The sequence below is a fragment of the Ictidomys tridecemlineatus genome, chromosome 6 (assembly GCF_052094955.1).
Source record: "Ictidomys tridecemlineatus isolate mIctTri1 chromosome 6, mIctTri1.hap1, whole genome shotgun sequence".
Lineage (NCBI taxonomy): Eukaryota > Metazoa > Chordata > Mammalia > Rodentia > Sciuridae > Ictidomys > Ictidomys tridecemlineatus.
The window spans coordinates 157,979,886-157,999,191 of NC_135482.1; the positions used below are offsets into that span (position 1 = coordinate 157,979,886).

Genomic DNA, 19,306 nt, shown 5'->3' on the forward strand with positions numbered 1-19,306 from the left:
TAGAAGCATATACATATGGAGTGTTGAAGGAAGGAGTAAGAGGGCTCCTTACTGTCCAGCTAAATCAGCTGAATCTTACTCCCAATATAGGGAATAAAGGAAAAAAGCAACATTGTTTAGTTTTTGTCTTCCAGAAGTAGATGAGAGCAGGAGAATGGTTTAATCTTAGAATTCCACAGGATCCAACAAAGAGAAAGGGAAGTTTGTAAAAGGGAAGGTTAATTGAAATAGATTTGATTTACATATAGAAAGTGAGGTAGAAATGAAAACTACAAAATATTGCTAAAAGAAATGAAAGAAGAAACAAACAAATGTAAGAAATCCCATGTTCATGGATTGGAGGACTTATTATTGATGTCAGTATTACCTAAGGTGGTCTACAGATTAATTACAAAATCCCAAAGGCACTTTTTCCTAAATAAATCCATCTCGAAATTTTATTCGAATCTCAGAGGGCTCCTGATAGTTACAACAATCTCAGGAAAAAAAAAAAAAAAAAAGAAACAATGTTAAATGACTCACACCTCTGAAAACAGTATGGCAATTCCTCAAAATTTCAAAATAAAATTGTCATATGATTTATCAACTATATTTCTGAATATACATTTAAAAGAATTGAAAGCATAATCTATAATATTAATATTAGTATCCCACCCCATGTTTATAGCAGCATTATTCATAATAATTATGAATTCATGAATTCATAATTCATGAATAATTATTCATAATAATACAATATTAATATCCTGCCCCATGTTTATAGCAGCATTATTCATAATACTTAAGATGTGAAAGCAAACGAAACATCCAATGACAGGTGAATGAATGAACAAATTGTGGTATACCACAATAGAATATTATTTAGCCTTAAAAAGGTAGGAAATTCTGACATATACTAAATCATGAATGAGCCTTGAGATCCTTATGCTAAATAAAATAAGCCACTCCCCAAAAGATAAAAACTATGTGATTCCAATTATAGGAATATCTAGAGTAATAAAATTTGTAGAAACAAAGAAGAATTGTGACACCAGGGACTGAGTGAAGGGAGAAATTAGTTATTTAATGGATATAGAGATTCAGATTTGCAGAATGAAAAAGTTCTGCTGGAGTTTGGTTATACAACATGGTAAATATACTTAATACTACTGAATTGTACACTTAAAATGGTACAATTTATATATTTCTTACCACAATTAATATTTTGTAAAGAGAGAAGACTAAGATGGTATAAATGAAGCATATAGAAAATTTTAAAGGAAGAGTACAGTGACTCTCATTAAGTAGCTTTTCTGTGTCATGTATTTTGTAATAGTACATCTCACTTTGGAAAAAGTACTGTGTAATAATTATGTGAATCAAAAACTCAATCTATTCATTTTTAACTTAGACACAAATTGAGTTGAAATTTTATGCTGTAATCTTCCTTATCTCTTTTTCTTCCTGTTTACCAGGCTGGAAAGGTACTTTATTAGGAGTTGCTATGGCTACAGTGAATGCTATGATAGCAGAATATGGCTGTAGCTTAGAAGACATTATTGTTGTACTGGGACCTTCAGTAGGACCTTGCTGTTTTACTCTTCCCAGGGAATCAGCAAATGCATTTCATAATCTTCATCCTGAATGCGTACGACTTTTTAACTCACCCAGACCCCATATTGACATCCGTAAAGCCACCAGGTATGTTTGATTTCGCTGTGGAACTGCAAGTTTGATTATTGTTTATTGCTTCTGAAATGAAAATTATTTTAGAGAACAATTGCTAACTCCAAGAAGACAGGTGGCAGATATACACTGCAGTCACTACACAACACACTACACTACACAAAAACTCATTTTAAATATAAAATCTATTCTCAACCTGTTCAAATGACATTAAATTTCTTATCTGGTGTCTCTCATTGATTTGAAAATGAAGGAAAAAACAGCTGGCCTTGAAAAAGATTAAATTTCTACTTCATATAGAAATACTGGCATTTATTTGATATTACAGTTATTCCTCAGGTAAGCTCTCTAGAATATAAAAACATTTAGAAAGCTAATATTTTAAAATTGTTCATATTTTCTAATTAATTAGAAGGATATATGTTTTCGAAACAATATCAGGTAATATAAATACACAGCCACTTTTCATTTTTTTGTGGTCTCATGCATCTTGAATTTTAAAATTTTTGCTTTTAATGTCTTTTGAAAAATATTTGTTATTTCTACAAAGGAAATTGATAGATGATTTGAATTGTGTTTTTATTCCAGTCAGTAAAACCTTACTCACTTAACACCTAAGTGTAAAGAATTGGAATTAATTCTTGATTTGACTTGTCAAATAATATCACTAATTTTCATTCATATTTCATATCATAAAGTTTTATAGGGAAACACGTTTTCATTGAAAAATACGGCTAATTAAGAGGAAAGGAGATAGATGGTTAGATCACTAAAAAGCACGCTCTCTCTAAACCAAATAAATCTTGGTAAAAAATACTCTTGTAGTTTGAAAAATTTCTTCTTAAGTAAGCCCTTGATTTTGATTATAAAATTATGTAACCAGATTATGTCTACAGGACAGTATAGAAGTTCATACAGTTCATTTATAAATTTAGGTGATAAAAATCTACCATTTCTTAGTTAGTCCTTGTTGTGTACTTAAGTAACAATTTGCATTATTCCTGCCAGATTTTTTATAGAACTCTTTTACATTGTTTTACATACTATTTTCATATTTCTTTGGCATTTGGTAAAATAAATGCTTGCTCTCTTTCAAAAAATCTTTATTCTAAGGATTCTTCTAGAACAAGGAGGAATTCTTCCACAGAATATTCATGACCTGAACCAGGATCTCAACCTTTGTACATCTTGCCATCCTGACAAGTTTTTCTCCCATGTCCGAGATGGCCTTAATTTTGGCACACAGATTGGCTTCATATCAATTAGAGAATGAGGTACTGGGTTCTCCCTTCCCTCTCCAGTCTCTCTTGCTTCTTTCTGTGACTCCCTCTCTTTTTCCTTCTTTCTTTTCCTCTCTTCTTCTTCCTCCGTCAACCTTTTTTCTCCCCTTATTTAAAAAAATAATTAAGTATACATAATTTTACCCTTTTATTCCTATAAAAAGAATATATTTTTAATGAGACCGTAGTAGTAACATATTCTATTATAAAAATGAGCCATTCCTTTTCCTAGTTAGTGAATAATCGGGCAGGCTTATAATAAAAGTACTACAATTAACTGATTTAGTTTTTAAAAAAATCCTGTGTGTAAGTTCTTTGTGTTTACTATGTACTTGATATCTATACATTCCTATCATATCATCTTAATGCTTTTTAAAAAAATTTGTTGAAATGATATCTTTGCATAAAGATTCTAAATTCTAGAATAAAAAGAAATCCACAGTATACAAATTGAATTAGTTTTCAGCTAGATTTCCAACTGCTATCTATAGTAGAGTTGACCAGATTTTTCTTTAAAGGGCCAGATAATAAATATTTTATGTTTTGTGTGATATTCAGTCTCTATCTAAATTACTCACCTTTGCCAATGTGGAGCAAAAGCAGACTCTGACAGAACAGAAGTGTGTCTGTATGCCAGTTAAACTTTTTTTTTTAAACAAAAAACAGGTGAAGAGCCACATTTTGCCCACAGGATATAGTTTGCTGACAAACTATATCACACACAGTGATAGAGCAAGGTTGAAGGTAATTTCATTAAAATAGTATTTATTAGATTTTTTTTCAGAGTTATACAAAAATATTTCATGACATTGATTTAACACTGCCCCTTTAGCATATATGCAATTTCTCTAAGGATACTTTTCGTTGAAGTAATACTACGTTTAGACTTTACAATATCTTTAGGTTTTTAATATGTAAAAAATTGATAGGCATTATGATTCCTACCTTGGTATTCTAATAGTGCTAGAAAAGGTCTTATATTATGTTTCTTTGTATTTTACAGACATTTGACTGGATTTTTGAATAACTTCCTGTGTCCTTCCAAACTGAATGCAAGAGAAAAACTACTATTTGATTTATGTAAAACCAAGAGGATTACAATGGATAATTCATCTTTAGGGTACATTTTCTCTTTTATTACCAAAGCCAAATGATTTTCACTGAACTTTATTGCTAACTGCAGTGACTTGGGAGGCTGAGACAGGAGGAGCACAAGTTCAGGGTCAGCCTCAACAACTAAGCGAGGCCCTTAGCAACTCAGTGAGATCCTGTCTCAAAATGAAAAATAAAAAGGCTGGGGATATAATTAAATCACCTCTGGGTTCAGTCCTCAGTTCAAGAAAGAAAGACATTATAATGAAACTGACAAAATAATCAGTATAAGTATGATGTTTTATAGATGAAAATGATTCTTTGGTATAGTCTATTGAAATGAGGAATAGGTCTGCTCAGTTTAGTATTTAGTAGACACTGTCTTTGTCAGATATTGTGCTATCCAAAGTGAATCAAAATGAGTAAGACTTTTCCCTTTGGGTCTACTGCAGTAGAGGAGATGAACACTTTTTGAAACTGAAATGTACTTTTAATGACAGTAGAAAGAAGGCAATCACAGACAGTGTTATAGAGAAAATGACATATACATAGATCCAAAATGAAGAACAGCCATAAGAAGTAGAGGGAACACCATGATCCAGGGCATGAAATTGTGAAAGTTTATAACATGTTCTAGAGAGAGAACAGAGTGGCCAGAGTTAAGAGTGGAAAAACAGGTTGCAAATAGATTAGCAGGATCCCAAATGCCATGTCGAAGAGTTTGGACTTTATTTTCCAGATAGTGTGAAAGCATCAAAAATAGAGGAGTGTTTTGATTTCCTTGTCATCCATTCACAGGATGGATTCAAATTTTGAGAGACCTAAACCAGAGAGATTAGATAAGAGGCAGTGAAAATATTTCAAAAAAGAAATAACTAAGCCCCAATGAAGACAGTAGACATTAAAATGGAAAAGAGAGTAGATGCATTAGAGAGACACTTCAGAGATGGAATCAATAGATTATGTGAATAGATCACGGAAATGAGAAGGGTGCAAGAGTGGAGAAGTCACTGATGACTCTAGAATTTTTGTTCCACCAACTACCATGAGTGGTAACAAAGGAAGGGAGGAGGTTTTGGAGAAGGGAGAAAGGTAGTGAGTTTCACTTCAAACAGAAAAAAGACCATGCAGATGGAAATATTTCGAAGGTACCTTGAGACAAACACATGGATTTAGAAGTTGGCTATGCCAAGAGGATGCCTCAGTCTGTTGGAGCAAGTTGATCATCTAAGAAAAAAAATAGGGTGAGCAATATAGAGGTACAAGTATAGAACCTCATAGAACACCTGCATTTGACGAACATGAAGGTGAACCAGTTACAAAAAATAATTATAGAAATAAATAGGGTTTTGCTGTTTTGAAGAAGCCAACATAGTTATGAGAGGTGCTCAAAAAGAAATCTTCAGGTGTAAAATAAAGCAAAAGCTGAGAAGAAAAATTAATGGCTTGGCTGTATTGAAGTGGTGGCCAGGTCAGATGTTGGTGCATTGAGGAAGAGGAGGCATAGGTGTCCATTCTTTGACAATATTTGCTTGAGAAGAGAAAAAGCTTGAAGAAAGATTTTATATATATATATATATATATATATATATACACACACACACACATACATTTGAAGAAAGATATATACATTTTTGGTTGAGTTTATTTGTAGGCTAAAGAGAAATGTTAAGCTTCATTTAATTTGGGGAAATATTTTAAATGTAAGTTATCATGTTGCATCTTAAAAGATTTTAGATTTTGTAAATTTCATGCATGTATTTCTACATGTATATAATGTAGTATAATAACAGCAGATATCTTTTATTTATTTTTTTGGTATGTGTATTGAACTCAGGGGCACTGGACCACTGAGCCACTTCTCTAGCCCTACTTTTTATGTTTTATTTAGAGACAGGGTCTCACTGAGTTGCTTAGTGCCTTGCTTTTGCTGTGTCTAGCTTTGAACTCGCAATTCTTCTGCCTCAGCCTCCCAAGCCACTGGGATTAAAGGCATGGGCCGACATACCCAACTCAGATATCATTTTTTTAAAATATATACAAAGGACTTTCATATTTATTACTTTATTTTGCCTTTACAGTTACTATGAAATACATAGGTGTTTGGAATTCAAAATCATGTAATTTGTGATTTTTTTTTTTTGTGTGTGTGTATGGTAGAAGAGATTGAACTCAGAGGGGCTTTTACCTCTGAGCCACATTCCCAGACCTATTTTCATTTTTATTTTGTTTGTTAAATTTTGAGACAGAGTCTCACTAGGTTGATTAGGGCCTCACTAAGTTGCTGAGGCTGGCCTTGAACTTGTGACCCCCTTGCCTCAGCCTCCTGAGCCACCGGAATAATAGAAGTGTTTGTTTCTCCTAAGATAAGATTTGAGCACATATTTTGTGTATCCAAATCTCCATTCAGATTTATCGTTAATTAAAAATATCTAAATTTTATGTTCAACTTTATTCATACATTCAGTCAAAATTTTGTTGAGGTACTACTAGGATAGGTTAAAAACATATAGTTGCAACCCCCAAAATGTTTCATATACTGAAAACTGGTGGTCAGTAGACCAAACCAGCAGTTTCAATACTGTGTTTGGAGGTGGCCACAACTGGGTACCTTGTTTTGTTTAATTTTTCTGTGCATTCGATAGCCCACTGTGAAGCTTAAAAAAAAAAAAAAAAAACAACCTCATTTCTTACCAGTTCAGGGAAGGCATCGAATATAAAGCACAGGATAGAAATTTCAAACTCATGCAAAATATTCTTTTGTTTAATAGTAACAATATAGATCAAGGAAAAATTTTACTATTTGAAAAAGTTTGATAATTTTCTAATTCTTTCCTGTGTGTAATTTTATTTGATATTTATAATTTCTTCACTGTGTGATCAGCTTTATTTTCCAGATTGTAAACTTTGTCGTTATCTGACATTCTTCCTTCCAAGTGATCTAGTCTATTGGTTATGCCTTCTGTTGAGTTTTTTGATTTATTGTATTCATTAAATCCTTCATTTCAAGGATTTCTGACTGTTTTTTTTTTTATCTCCCTTGAAGTAATCTTTTGCTACCTGTATTTGCTCTCTTATCTCATTGTTGGAGTGATCAATTTTTGCTTATATTTGCTCTTTTAGGTCATTCTTTAATTCACAGATCAATTTAATGATGAACCTTCTGAACTCCTTCTCCACTATCCATGGGTTCTGTTATTATAGTGTCCTGGTTTGTTTGGGACATTTTTCTCACTTGTTTTTTCATGATGTCTATGTGTTTTCCTTTCTTGCAGTGTGGATCTGAGATATTACCGATTCTTCCCTATATTCTTGTAGTATCCCTACAAATTGTCTGTAGTTCACCTTGATGTTGGGCTTCCAGATCCTGCTGGTGTCCCTCAATGGATGCTGCTGCATCCTGGATCTGGGACCTGCATAAGTTGGAGTGGGTAGATCTGGGCCACTGGGGTTGACCTCCCATGGTAGTCTGCTGGTCAGAAGGGATGGTCCTGCTCCAGAGGCTAGGCTCTGGCAAGTGTATGCCCCACCGGGAAAGGGCTGGGCCAGGCATGCTGTGTGCCTGGGCCCTGCAGAGGCATCTGGCCTGCTGGGCTTGACCTCCAACAGTAGTCTGCTGGTAGGAAGGGGCAGTCCTGCCTCAAAGGCTAGGCTCTGGCAGTGTCTGCCCTGTTTGGGGAGGGGTGAACCCTGCCTACTGATATCCTGGATCCCATGTGGGCTGATGTGGGCCTTCTGGGATGGATCTTGGCTCCTTTGGTAGTCTGCTGGTCAGAGGGGGCAGCCCTGCACCAGAGGTTAGGCTCTGGCGAGTGTCTGCCCTGCCCGGAAAGGGGTGCCCTGCCCGGAAAGGGGTGGACCAGGCCCTCTGTGCATCTGGGCCCTGCAGAGGCTTGTGTGGTTGCCATTTTATTAGTAAGAAGAATGAAATTTTTAAATCAAATGAATTCCTGGGATGACTTTTATGGAAGTATTAATTATCAAACTGAAGTTTAATAGGTCACATAAGATGACCTTGTCCTCTTTATCTAATTATAATTTCAACTTATGAAGAATTGCATGGTGGCTGTACTCCAGTGCTTCATAAAGCAAAGAGAGGGCTTGAGCACTAGCTGGCAGAATTTCTAGGAGTGCCTCTGCTATTTCTTTGCATGAAATTGAACCAATCTCATTTTATCTACAATTTTCTTGTGGGAAAAAAATAAAAAGGAGAGGATGATGTTTAAAATGACTGAGTGTATTGTTCTTACTTTAGGCACAACATTGTACTTGAAGTTGATAAAAGCATTTAGGAACCCTTAATCTTCTGCACAATTGTTAGTAACGACTTTTATGTGAGTTGACATTTGGGGGGAATTTAGAAGCTTATACTATGTTACAAAACAAAAACTGAAGCTACTGATGAGTTCAAAATCTGAAATATAAGAGGACAGTAATATATGAGTTACATTGTTTTAATCTCAAAGTGGATTTCAGATATTTTTACTTGGTTGTCCTAAATTTATATGTAAAAGATTTTTGTTGTTGTTGTTGTAGATGGACACAAAGCCCTATTTTGTTTAGTTACTTTTATGTGGTGCTGAGGCTCCAACCCAGCATCCAATTCCAGGCTCCTAAATTTACATTTATAATGTATCCATCTTAATTTTTTTTGTAAACTCTTAGAGAATGCTACCAATTAATGGATTCAGCATTTTTAAAGAAACGTTGTTCAGTTATCTTGTTTTTTGTGTGTTTTATACATGAGTCTCTGTGTTTGAAGTACAAACAAGAAATGTGCATGTGTTAGGTGTAGTATGCAGCCTTATTGCTGAACCTAATGTCAGTTCATATGTACAAACACATTAGCTGCAGTGAAATCATAGGTTTTTCTATAAATTTTTTTAAAATAAATTGTGCAGCAAAGAATAGGAAGCATGACAGGTATGCTTACTGGATGTGTTTATGGTAACCTGGTCTAGGGCACATACATTTCCATTATAGACAGTGTTTTTAAACTTTGCTGTGATTTCAAGAATGAGACAGCTGCTGTGAGCAGTACATTGTTCTACCCTAAGTCATTGCTTAATGAAGGAAAAAGAAATCTGCCAGTACAGCTTTTTCCAGATTAACACATTTAGTTTGAACTCACAGTAATTATGTCTACTGTGTTGAGACAGTTTTTTCATACTTTATTTAGATGCATTTTCTTTGCAGAGAGAGAAATGCTTACATCACATTACCTGTGGCTTGTGCCAGATGTCTGAGGTGAACCATGTCCCTTGTATATCAGGAGGAGGCTCATTTGTTTCATCAAATTCTCAGTTGTCCAGTTGTCCAGGACAATTCTTAGTGTCCAGTTGCCATCTTTTATTAAATGATTAAATTTTCCATGAGTCTCTATAGTTTAAAATACCACATTCCTTTTCAACCAGCCACCCCACCCTTCCACACACACCAAATGAGTACTCCCATTTCATGAGAAATATTTGTAGAAAACAGATTTGCTGATGGTGGCAATGGAGTTTCTAATAGCCTTCATTTTCTTAATTAAAATTTTGCATCATACATTGCTTCAGTTATATCTTACCATGCTTTCCCACTGCTTTCCTGAATCACATGCTTTAAGGTTGTGTTTCCTTATCTCCATCACCTTGTTTTCATCCTTGATATTTCATAGTCACAGGTAACTTCATTCTTTGAGTTTTCTGTTTTTAAACACATACCCATTCTTGTCTGTGTTGCTTATTGGCCATATTTTATGGCCCCTTAAATACAATATCCTCCAAACTTTATCTCACTGAAACCTGCTTCTCTCTGGTGCTCTATATTATCTTAAAGAATTCAACCATTATTTATTTTGTTGTCCAGCCAGAAGACCTGGAGTTCCTCCGAAAGCCTTCCTTTCCTTTCCCCTTCCTTTCTCACACTACTGACTCGGTATGTCTACCATCTGTTCCTATGCTTCTGTCTCACCACCAGACATTCAGGTCATCATCGCTCACCTGTGTCATTAGATAAGCCTTTTTTTTTCTTTCTAATTGCATCTAACCCTGCCATTATTGATTATTTTGAAATCCAAATATCATCCCAGGACATTTTTCTAAATTACTTCATGGTTTTTTGTGTGTGTGTGTTTTTTTTTTACTTCATGGTTTTCCCACCACTTCCAAAATGAACAGGCTGACTAAAATGTGCAAATGTAGTCAGAGCTCACCCTTGCTTACTTCTTCACTTTGTACTCCCTTTTCTACACCATCTACTCTAGTCATTCTGTACTTTTCCAATTCCTAGAATATGGGCCAGTAAGCTAGGTCAGGCCTTATAGAGGTTGGTTTTCATTCAAAGACCACTTAGAAATCAAGACTTTGTTCAAGATTCCTTTCACTTAGTCTTTCTACTAAATTAGCATCTTAATACCAATGACATGTATATACAATGTAAACATGTAAGGGAATGTGTCCCTAGTTTCTTATAGAGATATGGCCAACATTCAGTTGTCAATATAGTATATGCATGGGCTGGGGCTGAGGCTCAGTGGCAGAGCACTTGTCTAGCATCTGTGAGGCACAGGATTTGATCCTCAGCACCTCATACAAATAAACAAATAAAATAAAGGCATTCTGCCCATCTACAACTACAAAAAAATTTAAAAATATATATGTAGTATATGCACATCTCCTGCAAATGACATGATTTCATTGTTCTTTATGGTTGACTAAAACTCCTTTGTATGTATGCCACATTTTCTTTATCCATTAATCCATTGATGGACATCTAGCCTGGTTCTATAGTTTGGCTATTGTGATTTGTGATGCTATAAACAGGGGTATGCATGTATTGCTATAGTATGCTGACTTTAATTCTTCAGGATAAGTACCAAGGAGTGTTATAGCTGGTTCATATGGTGGTTCCTTTCTACTTTTTGTGAAACCTCCTTACTGATTTCCAAGATGGTTGTACTTTACAACTACATCAGTAATGGAAAAGTGTTCTTTTTCTCAACATCCTCTCCAACACTTATTGTTCTTTGTATTTTTTATGACTGCTATTGTGACTGGTGTAAGATTATATATCAGTGTCATTTTAGTTTGTATTTCCCTAATAACTAATGTTGTTGAACATTTATTTATTTATTTATTTATTGGTCACTTGTATTTCTTCTTTAGAGATATGTCTGTTTAATTCATTTAATTCATTTAATTGATTTTTTCTTTTGGGTGTTACACTTATATATATATATTTTTTCCTAGGTATTAATCCTGTATCACAAGAGTAGCTAGCAAAGATTTTCTCCCATTCTGTACATTCTCTCTTCACTTTCCTAATTGTTTCCTTTGTTGTACAGAAACTGTTTAATTTGATGCTGTCCTATTTATTAACTCTTGGCATTATTTTCTGAACTTTAGTGGTCTGACTGAGAAAGTCATTCCCTGTGCCTGTGTGTTGGATATTGACCCTCTGCCGGGTTTCTGTTCTTGAGACTAAAAGGCTCAGGGGTCACTCTAGTTAAACTGGGCTAACTGGGCTGCACGAAATAACCACACAAGAGACACAAATACCTTTTACTTTGGGGTCGCTGTGACAGCTCCTCTGACCTTAAGGGTCTGCAGAAAGAGAGAGCGAGAGGTGCTGACCCCTTTTATTGAGCAGAAGCTATTCAAATGAGGCAAGGGGTCAGGTTTCAGGGGGCTGAATCTATCTTCATGATATCCACTGTCAGCAGGTTGACTGACACCTGGGTAGGGCACACCCAAGGGCACAGTAAGAGGAGGGGACACACACAAGGCACTTCCATGGAAGATTCTATCCTAAACAGGGCAAGGGGTTATATTACAAAGGAACAGGTGAGCATAGCTTCACCCATGGGGCTGTAGCAAGACACACCCATTTCTGTGACTGAGTGCCTCAGCACCCAGCTGGGGAGTGTAACTCAGTCACCCCTAAGGTTGGCCTCCCACAACCCTCTGTTTTCTTCTAGAGTTGCTTAGTTTCTGGTCTGATTCCTAGGTCTTTGATTCATTTTGAGTTGATTTTTGTGCAGGTGAGAGATAAGGATCTAGTCTTATTCTTCTACATATGGATAACCAGTGTTCATAGCACCATTTGTTTAAAAAGCTATCTTTTCTCCAGTGTATGTTTTTGGCACTTTTGTCAAGGACCAGATGACTGTAGATGTGTATCTTTTCATTACCATTAGTCTGTGTGTCTGTTTTTATGCCAGTACCATGCATTTAAAAAAGTAACATTTTAGTTACTATAGTCTGTAGTATAATTTGAAGTCAGGTATTGGGATGCCTTTGTCCAGGGAACTCACAGTGTCCCCGTAGATTTCCAGCATCTCACAGGAATGGGGAAACATATTATAGCAAAAACCAAAGCCAACAATATACAGCATCAAAATAAATGCCTCTTGCCTATTATGACATCTACAACACTAATTACCACAAAAACAGGAAATTGCCAACAGCAAAAACAATAAATAGCCATGAACTACATCTGGTATCAAAGTAAACAGCAGGTGTCAAGTATACCATCCACAGTACTAATAATTCCAACAACATGAATGGTGGGGGCAATAATTATATAAACCAAATATTCTAAGAGATTGTAAAAATACAGTTCCTTAAAAGAAAAAAAATGTGACAGGAAAGTAAAAGAAAGTTTAGGATGTTTGAAATGTGAAGAGAATGCAGAAGAGATGCAGCAAGTGATGGGTAAAAAGGAGGAGAAAAAAATAAAGTGAGAGAAAATGAACAAGAGAATTTGGCTGTTAAACGGGAGAAGGAGAGAGAAAAATGAGAATCAAACAAAGCAAAATGAACAAAAAACAAAAGACAACACAACAAAAAATAACTATTTATCAATAGTTAACAAATTTTTAACAAAATGAGAAAGAAATATGTCCACAAACTGATCAGCACAGCAAGAAAACACACACACACACACACACAGACATACAGACACACACATAATGAAAAATGAAAGAATTGTTTTTACTGAAGTAGTCAAAACTGTCAACATTGACAAATGGTCACTGCCTCTACCTGACTGTTCTTTCCATTTCTTCTGGGATATGTTGAAAGAGGGAGAGAGGAAGAGAGCACACACCCCAAGGGCTTGTTAAACCCTTCCTCTTTTTGTGTTGCTCATTGAGTTGCCAATAGGAGTGGCCTAAGTGTGAAGTTGGTTGAAATAGCTTTCAGCTTCTGTTCTCACCAGTGTAAGGTAGGATGGAATGGGAAGTACTGTTGATTGGAGTTTTGTCTGCACAGACCAGATCAATGCACTCCAGGATGAGACTTCTACAGAGTTCTGGGAGGGATGTTTTGGGTTCTGGGGGTAAGGTTTAGATCTAATCAGACCCTAGGGATTTTGTTGGTTGGTAACTGTTGTGGGGAGATTTGATCAACATACCCCAAGGGCCTAACAGATACCAGTTCCTGCTGGGAGTATGGATCTCGGGTGCTTTTCAAGAATTAGGACAGGGGAGCCAATCCTCCACAGGTCTGGCACACTCTGCCACCCCAAAATACTACCTTCCCAGGCTTAGTCCCTGAGTGTATCAATACCCACCTCTTCAGTTTCCTTGACCCTCTTCAGCTGGTCATGTGATCTGCCAGACTCAAAGGGAAGGCTAGTTGCATTCATCTCTGTATTTCTGACTTAAACCCCATGGATACGTTATTCTCTTTGCCCATACCACTCACTTTCTGCTAGATACTGCCTACGCCACATGGTTACTATAGCTCTGTAGTATAATTTGAAGTCAGGTATTGTGATGCCTCTGTCCTGTGAACTCACAGAACATATTTTCATATATTTATGATCTAGCATAGATTATTACATTGCAATCATCTTAGCTCTATGGAAGTAAAAAGGGAAGAAAAGAAGTAAAAGAATCATTTAATGATGTAATGTCAGGTCTGGAACGGTAAAATAAATAAATAAATAAAGCACATGCTTTATCAATTTTCACCAGGTACTATCATATTCTCAATGATTAGGTGAATTTATTCAAATGATCGGGAAAAATTACGGTCACTTTCAGGAAAGAACACCGTTAATGAAGTTCTGTTTTTGGACATTCGGCCATCTTTATTTATCCTTAAACATTCCTATTTCCAACTTGTATAGCAAGATAAACTTTAAAATACCACTTTAAGATACATGCTTTCCAAAGAATCCTGTATGTTAGAAACCTGTTTGTTAGAAATCCTGTATGTTAGAAAATTAATTTTTACAAATGTATTTCTTTCCACATCTGTATATTTTGAGTGTTCATATTATATCCTACCCTGTCTTGGCACTTATTTATTTATATGTCTTTAATGAAATGAATACAAACTATTTAATCAGTTCTCTAGGAGAGTGCCCAGAGAGAAAACAAACATGTAGATCTTTTCCATGAAAAATTCCACCTTTTCATTAATTTCTCTTGATATTTGAAAGTAATGTAGGGGGGATGTCATATGTATACTTTTCGGCAGACTATTTTTAGAGTCATTCCTTACTTTGGCTGCACAGTAGAATCATCTGGTAAGCTTTAGAAACTCTGATGTCTAAATAAATCAGAATCTCGGGTAGGACAAGAATCAGTGGTTTTTAAAAGTTATTAGATAATTCTAATGTGAAACCAATTTTGAGGACCACTGTTAACCAGGTGCTTTTATATCTTCAATATTTAGTTGAATTCATTTATAATAATAACATGTTAAAAGAACTGCAAACAAAGAATGCTTCCAAAGGAGATCTATTTTAAGGCATTTGGTCATGTTTCTTTACATATCACTAGACTAAACTGTTTCTAATTTGTGGTAAAAGTTTGGAACATTAACAAGTCTAATCTAATCTCAATTTAAAGCTTCTCTCCTTACCAGGTGGGACTGGACAAATACTGGGGAACAAGGTATAATATGTTTTGTTTTTCATACGATGCCAATGTTTTCTACTCACTGATGCCAGAGTTTTGATATTAGGGAAAGATGAGAGTTAGGCTGGGTTAGTAGGAGGCCTCCCCAATTACGTTCTTCACACACATGTTCAGACAAGGTGATCAACTAACCATTCTCTGTCCCTCTCAGCTCTTACTTTGATTAGAGCACTTTACACAGCCTCTTTCTATAGTCTTGGGCAAAGTCTTTCAAAGATAGTTCTAGCCTACTATGGTTCCTAAGCCTACAGGAAAGCTGGTTTTTTGGCCCCTAAGAAATTCTGGATGTGCAGACTATTCCTCACATATAGCCCTCTTTGTTTTCTTTGTTACTGCAGAGAGCTCTAACCATTAGCCTACCTCTTCTTTAGGTAAAACAGGGGAGAATAAACATAGATCACACCCCAGTCATGGGAAGCATAGGTCAAGTTTAGCAAAAGTTCTTCAATTGATTTAGTTCCCTTTTGTCAACTGTCTCTGCTGAGAGTGGAGAGTGGGGATTCTTTTGAGGAGGAAAAGAAAATGCACAAGACCTTGACAAAACTCTTTAAGAAAAGCCTTACCAACTTCCTCCATCCCAAGCCTTAATCTCTGCAGGTAGAGTATGCTTTAGACATCTTACGTGATATTTGGGGACCCACCTCTTAGCAAACTCTTTTTAGGCCTGTTGTTTGTTTGTTTATAGAGTGTGGAGCTGTTGCTCTCAGATTTGGCCCCTCAACAAGAGCTGCACAGTAGGAAAACATTCTCCCATTACATTTTGTTAACTTCATACAAAATCACATCTTTTCCAACCTAGATGAAGTTTTATAAAAAGATTTATATGAAGTAAATCTGTACCAGTTTTATCTTCTCTCCTCCTCCCCCTTTTAGTAATATTATTTTATTTTTGTACATTTAAATTCATAACTTTATACAGAGCACATGTATTTAAAGACTGTGAAGAAAATTTGGCCTTGATAATACTCAGTGGTTAATTGCAGATCTTACTCATTTAAAGGTCTAAGTGGTCATCAATTTCTCCCTGACTTTATATTTCCCTTCCAAAGCTATGGTTTTGGAAATATAATTGGAGCATTATATGTTTTATATATATATATATATATATATATATATATATATTTATTTTATATATATATATACACACACACACACACACACATGTATATGTATATATATACATATACATATATGTATATAATTGTTTTGTATAAATATATATGCATGTATGTATGTGTGTGTGTGCGTGTATATATATATATATATATATATATATATATATATATATATATATATATATATGGAACTCCAGGTTTCATTTGTTAAAATTGTTCTATTCTTCACTTTCTGTGTTTTAAATGTTTTAGCTTCTCATTGCTAAATGTGATTCTTGTGCTTGGTCTTAAAGATGTAGGCTCTTCAACCTGCCGGCAAAGGAAATTAAAAAAGTCACAGGATGAAGGGAAAATTCCATCTTCTCCTCCAGATGCATAAAAAGAAATGATTCTGGGTTTTAAAACTATCTTTGCAAAAGCTGTTTTCCCTGTAAAGGCACCCAGATTTTATAATTGTTAGTACATTTTATGACAGTAGCCTTTGGTCTCGTAAAAGTATCTATAATTCTCACTGGTTTTCTTCCTGGGAGATCTTCCATATCCATGATCATAGTAGCAGTCTTGAGTCATCACTTCAAAACTCCTTCTGTGAAATTCAAACAGATTAACAAGATGAAATATAACTGAAATCCCTCCAAATCCCAGACTATGGGTGGGTATAACCAAATCACCAAAAAGAGCAGGACTTAAACAAGATGAAGATAAACTGCAGTATTGTAAGTGTTGCTGAAAGTAACAGTAAAATGAAAATACAAACTTCTAGAAAATAATAATAATGAAACATCAAAACCCCTGGGATACATTTGAAGCAGTGTTCTGAGAAACATTTATTACATTAAAATCCTTTATCTATAAAATGGAAATAGTGGATTCAATATTCAACTCAAAAGAATACAAAAATACAGAAATGAAAACTGAAATAAAGCAGAAGAAATGGAGAAAAAAGGGCCGAAGGTGACAATTTAGAAAGCAAAATAAAACATTAAAAATGGTGATTAATAATGAAGAGAAATAAGCTGTGAATCATTCTCTTTGGTGAAAATACAAATTCAGAAAATACAAAATAGCACAGGGAAATAATGTTTGAAACAGAAAATAGTAAAATTCTACTTTAAATAATTCTTTGCAAAAGTACATGAAACCTTGAAAAGTTGTCAGAACTCTGCTAGTGGCCGCCCTCCTCCCATGATAATCTTTCTAGACCTAATTGAGTTTAAATTCTTTTAGCCTTTGGATTTTCTGATGTACCCTGTGGTATGTAAATTGTTCCAGAGTGTAGAAAAGAGAGAAAACATCAAATTCTTTTTATAAAGTATATGTCAAAATGAAGGCCTGATAAAATAGTACTAAAAAATTACAGGCCTGCCTGATTTATGAATATCAATGAAAAATCTTTTAAAAATATTGTTAAATAGCATCTATAATGTCCAATAGAATGCAAAATATTAAGAATATATCATAAGCACATGGCATTCGTTATGGAAATGCCATGAGTTCAATATTAGAAAAGACATTAGTATAATTCATCAACTCATACCATAGTTACAAGAAGAAAAATCATGTAACTGTCTTTATAGGTATCTAAAAGTCTTATCAAAATTCAACATGTATTCTTGACAAAAAGAAGGATGAAGCGAAGGAAGGAGGGAGGGAGAGGGAGGAAAGAAGGAAGGATAAAGTGAGGCAGATAAGGAGAGAGGAAGGCTAGCTCAAGAAATGAGTCAATCAATAATTCCTTGGGCTGGGGATGTGGCTCAAGTGGTAGCGCACTCGCCTGGCATGCTAGCGGCGCTGGGTTCAATCCTCAGCACCATGTACAAATTAAAATATTGTGTCTGCCAAAAACTAAAAAATAAATATTAAAAAATTCTCTCTCTCTTTAATAATAATAATAATAATAATTCCTTAACAGGATTTCATAGATGTGAGGCAAGCAGACATTGCTGCTTCTCAATCTGCTGGAAGAAGAAGTTCATAAGACACCTTGAAGTAATTTTGCAGTTTATAAGAAATATGGAGAGGGAGGATTAAGTTAAAGAATACCACAAATTTAGAGTATGGGTTAAAGATTGACTTTTTGCAGATGATCAAAGTCAAGAAATTAAAAAATTTTCTGAGTTAGATTATCTAATGTCTTGTTTTCTAGTCAGACACAACGCTAAAGTTACTAGAATATATCTGAAACTTTCCAAGGGCATTTATGCTGAAATATGGACCCAGATTTTGCTATAAAAATATCAAGAATAGCATTAATATAGAACTGATTGGAAATTAATCATTTTTCTAATGGGTGAGTTATAAGAGATTAAAAACATTGTGGGATTGTGTTAAGGTTTTGAGCAATTTTATGGAAATCTATGAAGCTGGAAATTTTTTATGAAAAGGAAAGTTTATTTCCGAAAAGCTTATTCATGGCAGTGGAAAGTCAGAGTCCAAATAATCAGAAAGCATTATCAATAGCTTTGTCTTGTAAACATGAACATTAGTGCTGTGGAGAAAGGATGTCAAGACAGTTGTCTCCTTCTGAGCCAATCTCTACTTTCTGCAGCAACATCAATAAAAGAAGAGAATTCACAGAAATAAACCAGATACTATTGATAGTTAGTTTTTAAACAATGGATGGTGAAACTTTACTTTAAAAACAATATCTATGGCATTGAATTTAGAATTCTAATTGATAGCCAACACATATTGTGTCAAAACATGGCAAACTTCCTATACTGAAAGAATGTAAAAATTGTCTTTCTTTATGTCTCTCTCAATGTTAGACTCAAGGATTCAAGGCCAATGCCTAGAAAAGTGGAGTGCTGTGGGGTTGCTGATTTTTCTCATAAAACCCTTGTACTCTATCTTAAGTAAACTGGGTGGTGTTCTGCGGATTCCAATCCTATAGGAGCTAATCTTTTTAGGGAGAATGTGTCAGTTATGAGGGTATTACTAGTTTGGAGTTTTCCGTCCTCATCATAGTGCTTCCTTCAAAAAGTCTTGGTTATATTTGTTTTGGTTTATGTCTCTTCTTTCCTCAGATAAACTGACTTAGACTCATGTGTCCTCATTCTGAAATTCAAAGAAAGGGAACTCAGTTTGAGCAAGGCACCATCTTTGTTTCATTTTGCTTCATTAAGGGAGAAGAGAAAACATGGTACAAATATATCAGGAAAGGGTGAGAGTCAAGAGAAATTACAAAGAATGGCCAGGCACTCAGCATATACTCCAAAATGTCTCTAATGTTTTGATATTCT

At 35.0% G+C, this 19,306-nt stretch overlaps 1 protein-coding gene across 5 annotated transcripts in view; it reads left to right on the top strand.

The window, feature by feature from the left end:
* Positions 1-19,306, top strand: part of LOC101974441 (purine nucleoside phosphorylase LACC1) — a 57,722-nt gene that overhangs the window by 5,255 nt on the left and 33,161 nt on the right. For 3 of the 5 annotated variants that reach the window (XM_005340355.4, XM_078015951.1, XM_040281483.2), the window contains 3 exons: positions 1,455-1,680; positions 2,779-2,939; positions 3,949-7,049. In XM_005340355.4, coding sequence (XP_005340412.2) covers positions 1,455-1,680; positions 2,779-2,938 — 386 coding nt within the window. In that variant the 3' untranslated portion in view covers position 2,939; positions 3,949-7,049. Of the gene's footprint in view, positions 1-1,454; positions 1,681-2,778; positions 2,940-3,948; positions 7,050-19,306 lie in introns of those variants that run through there. The other 2 variants (XR_005732083.2, XR_013423344.1) reach the window with 1 other exon arrangement.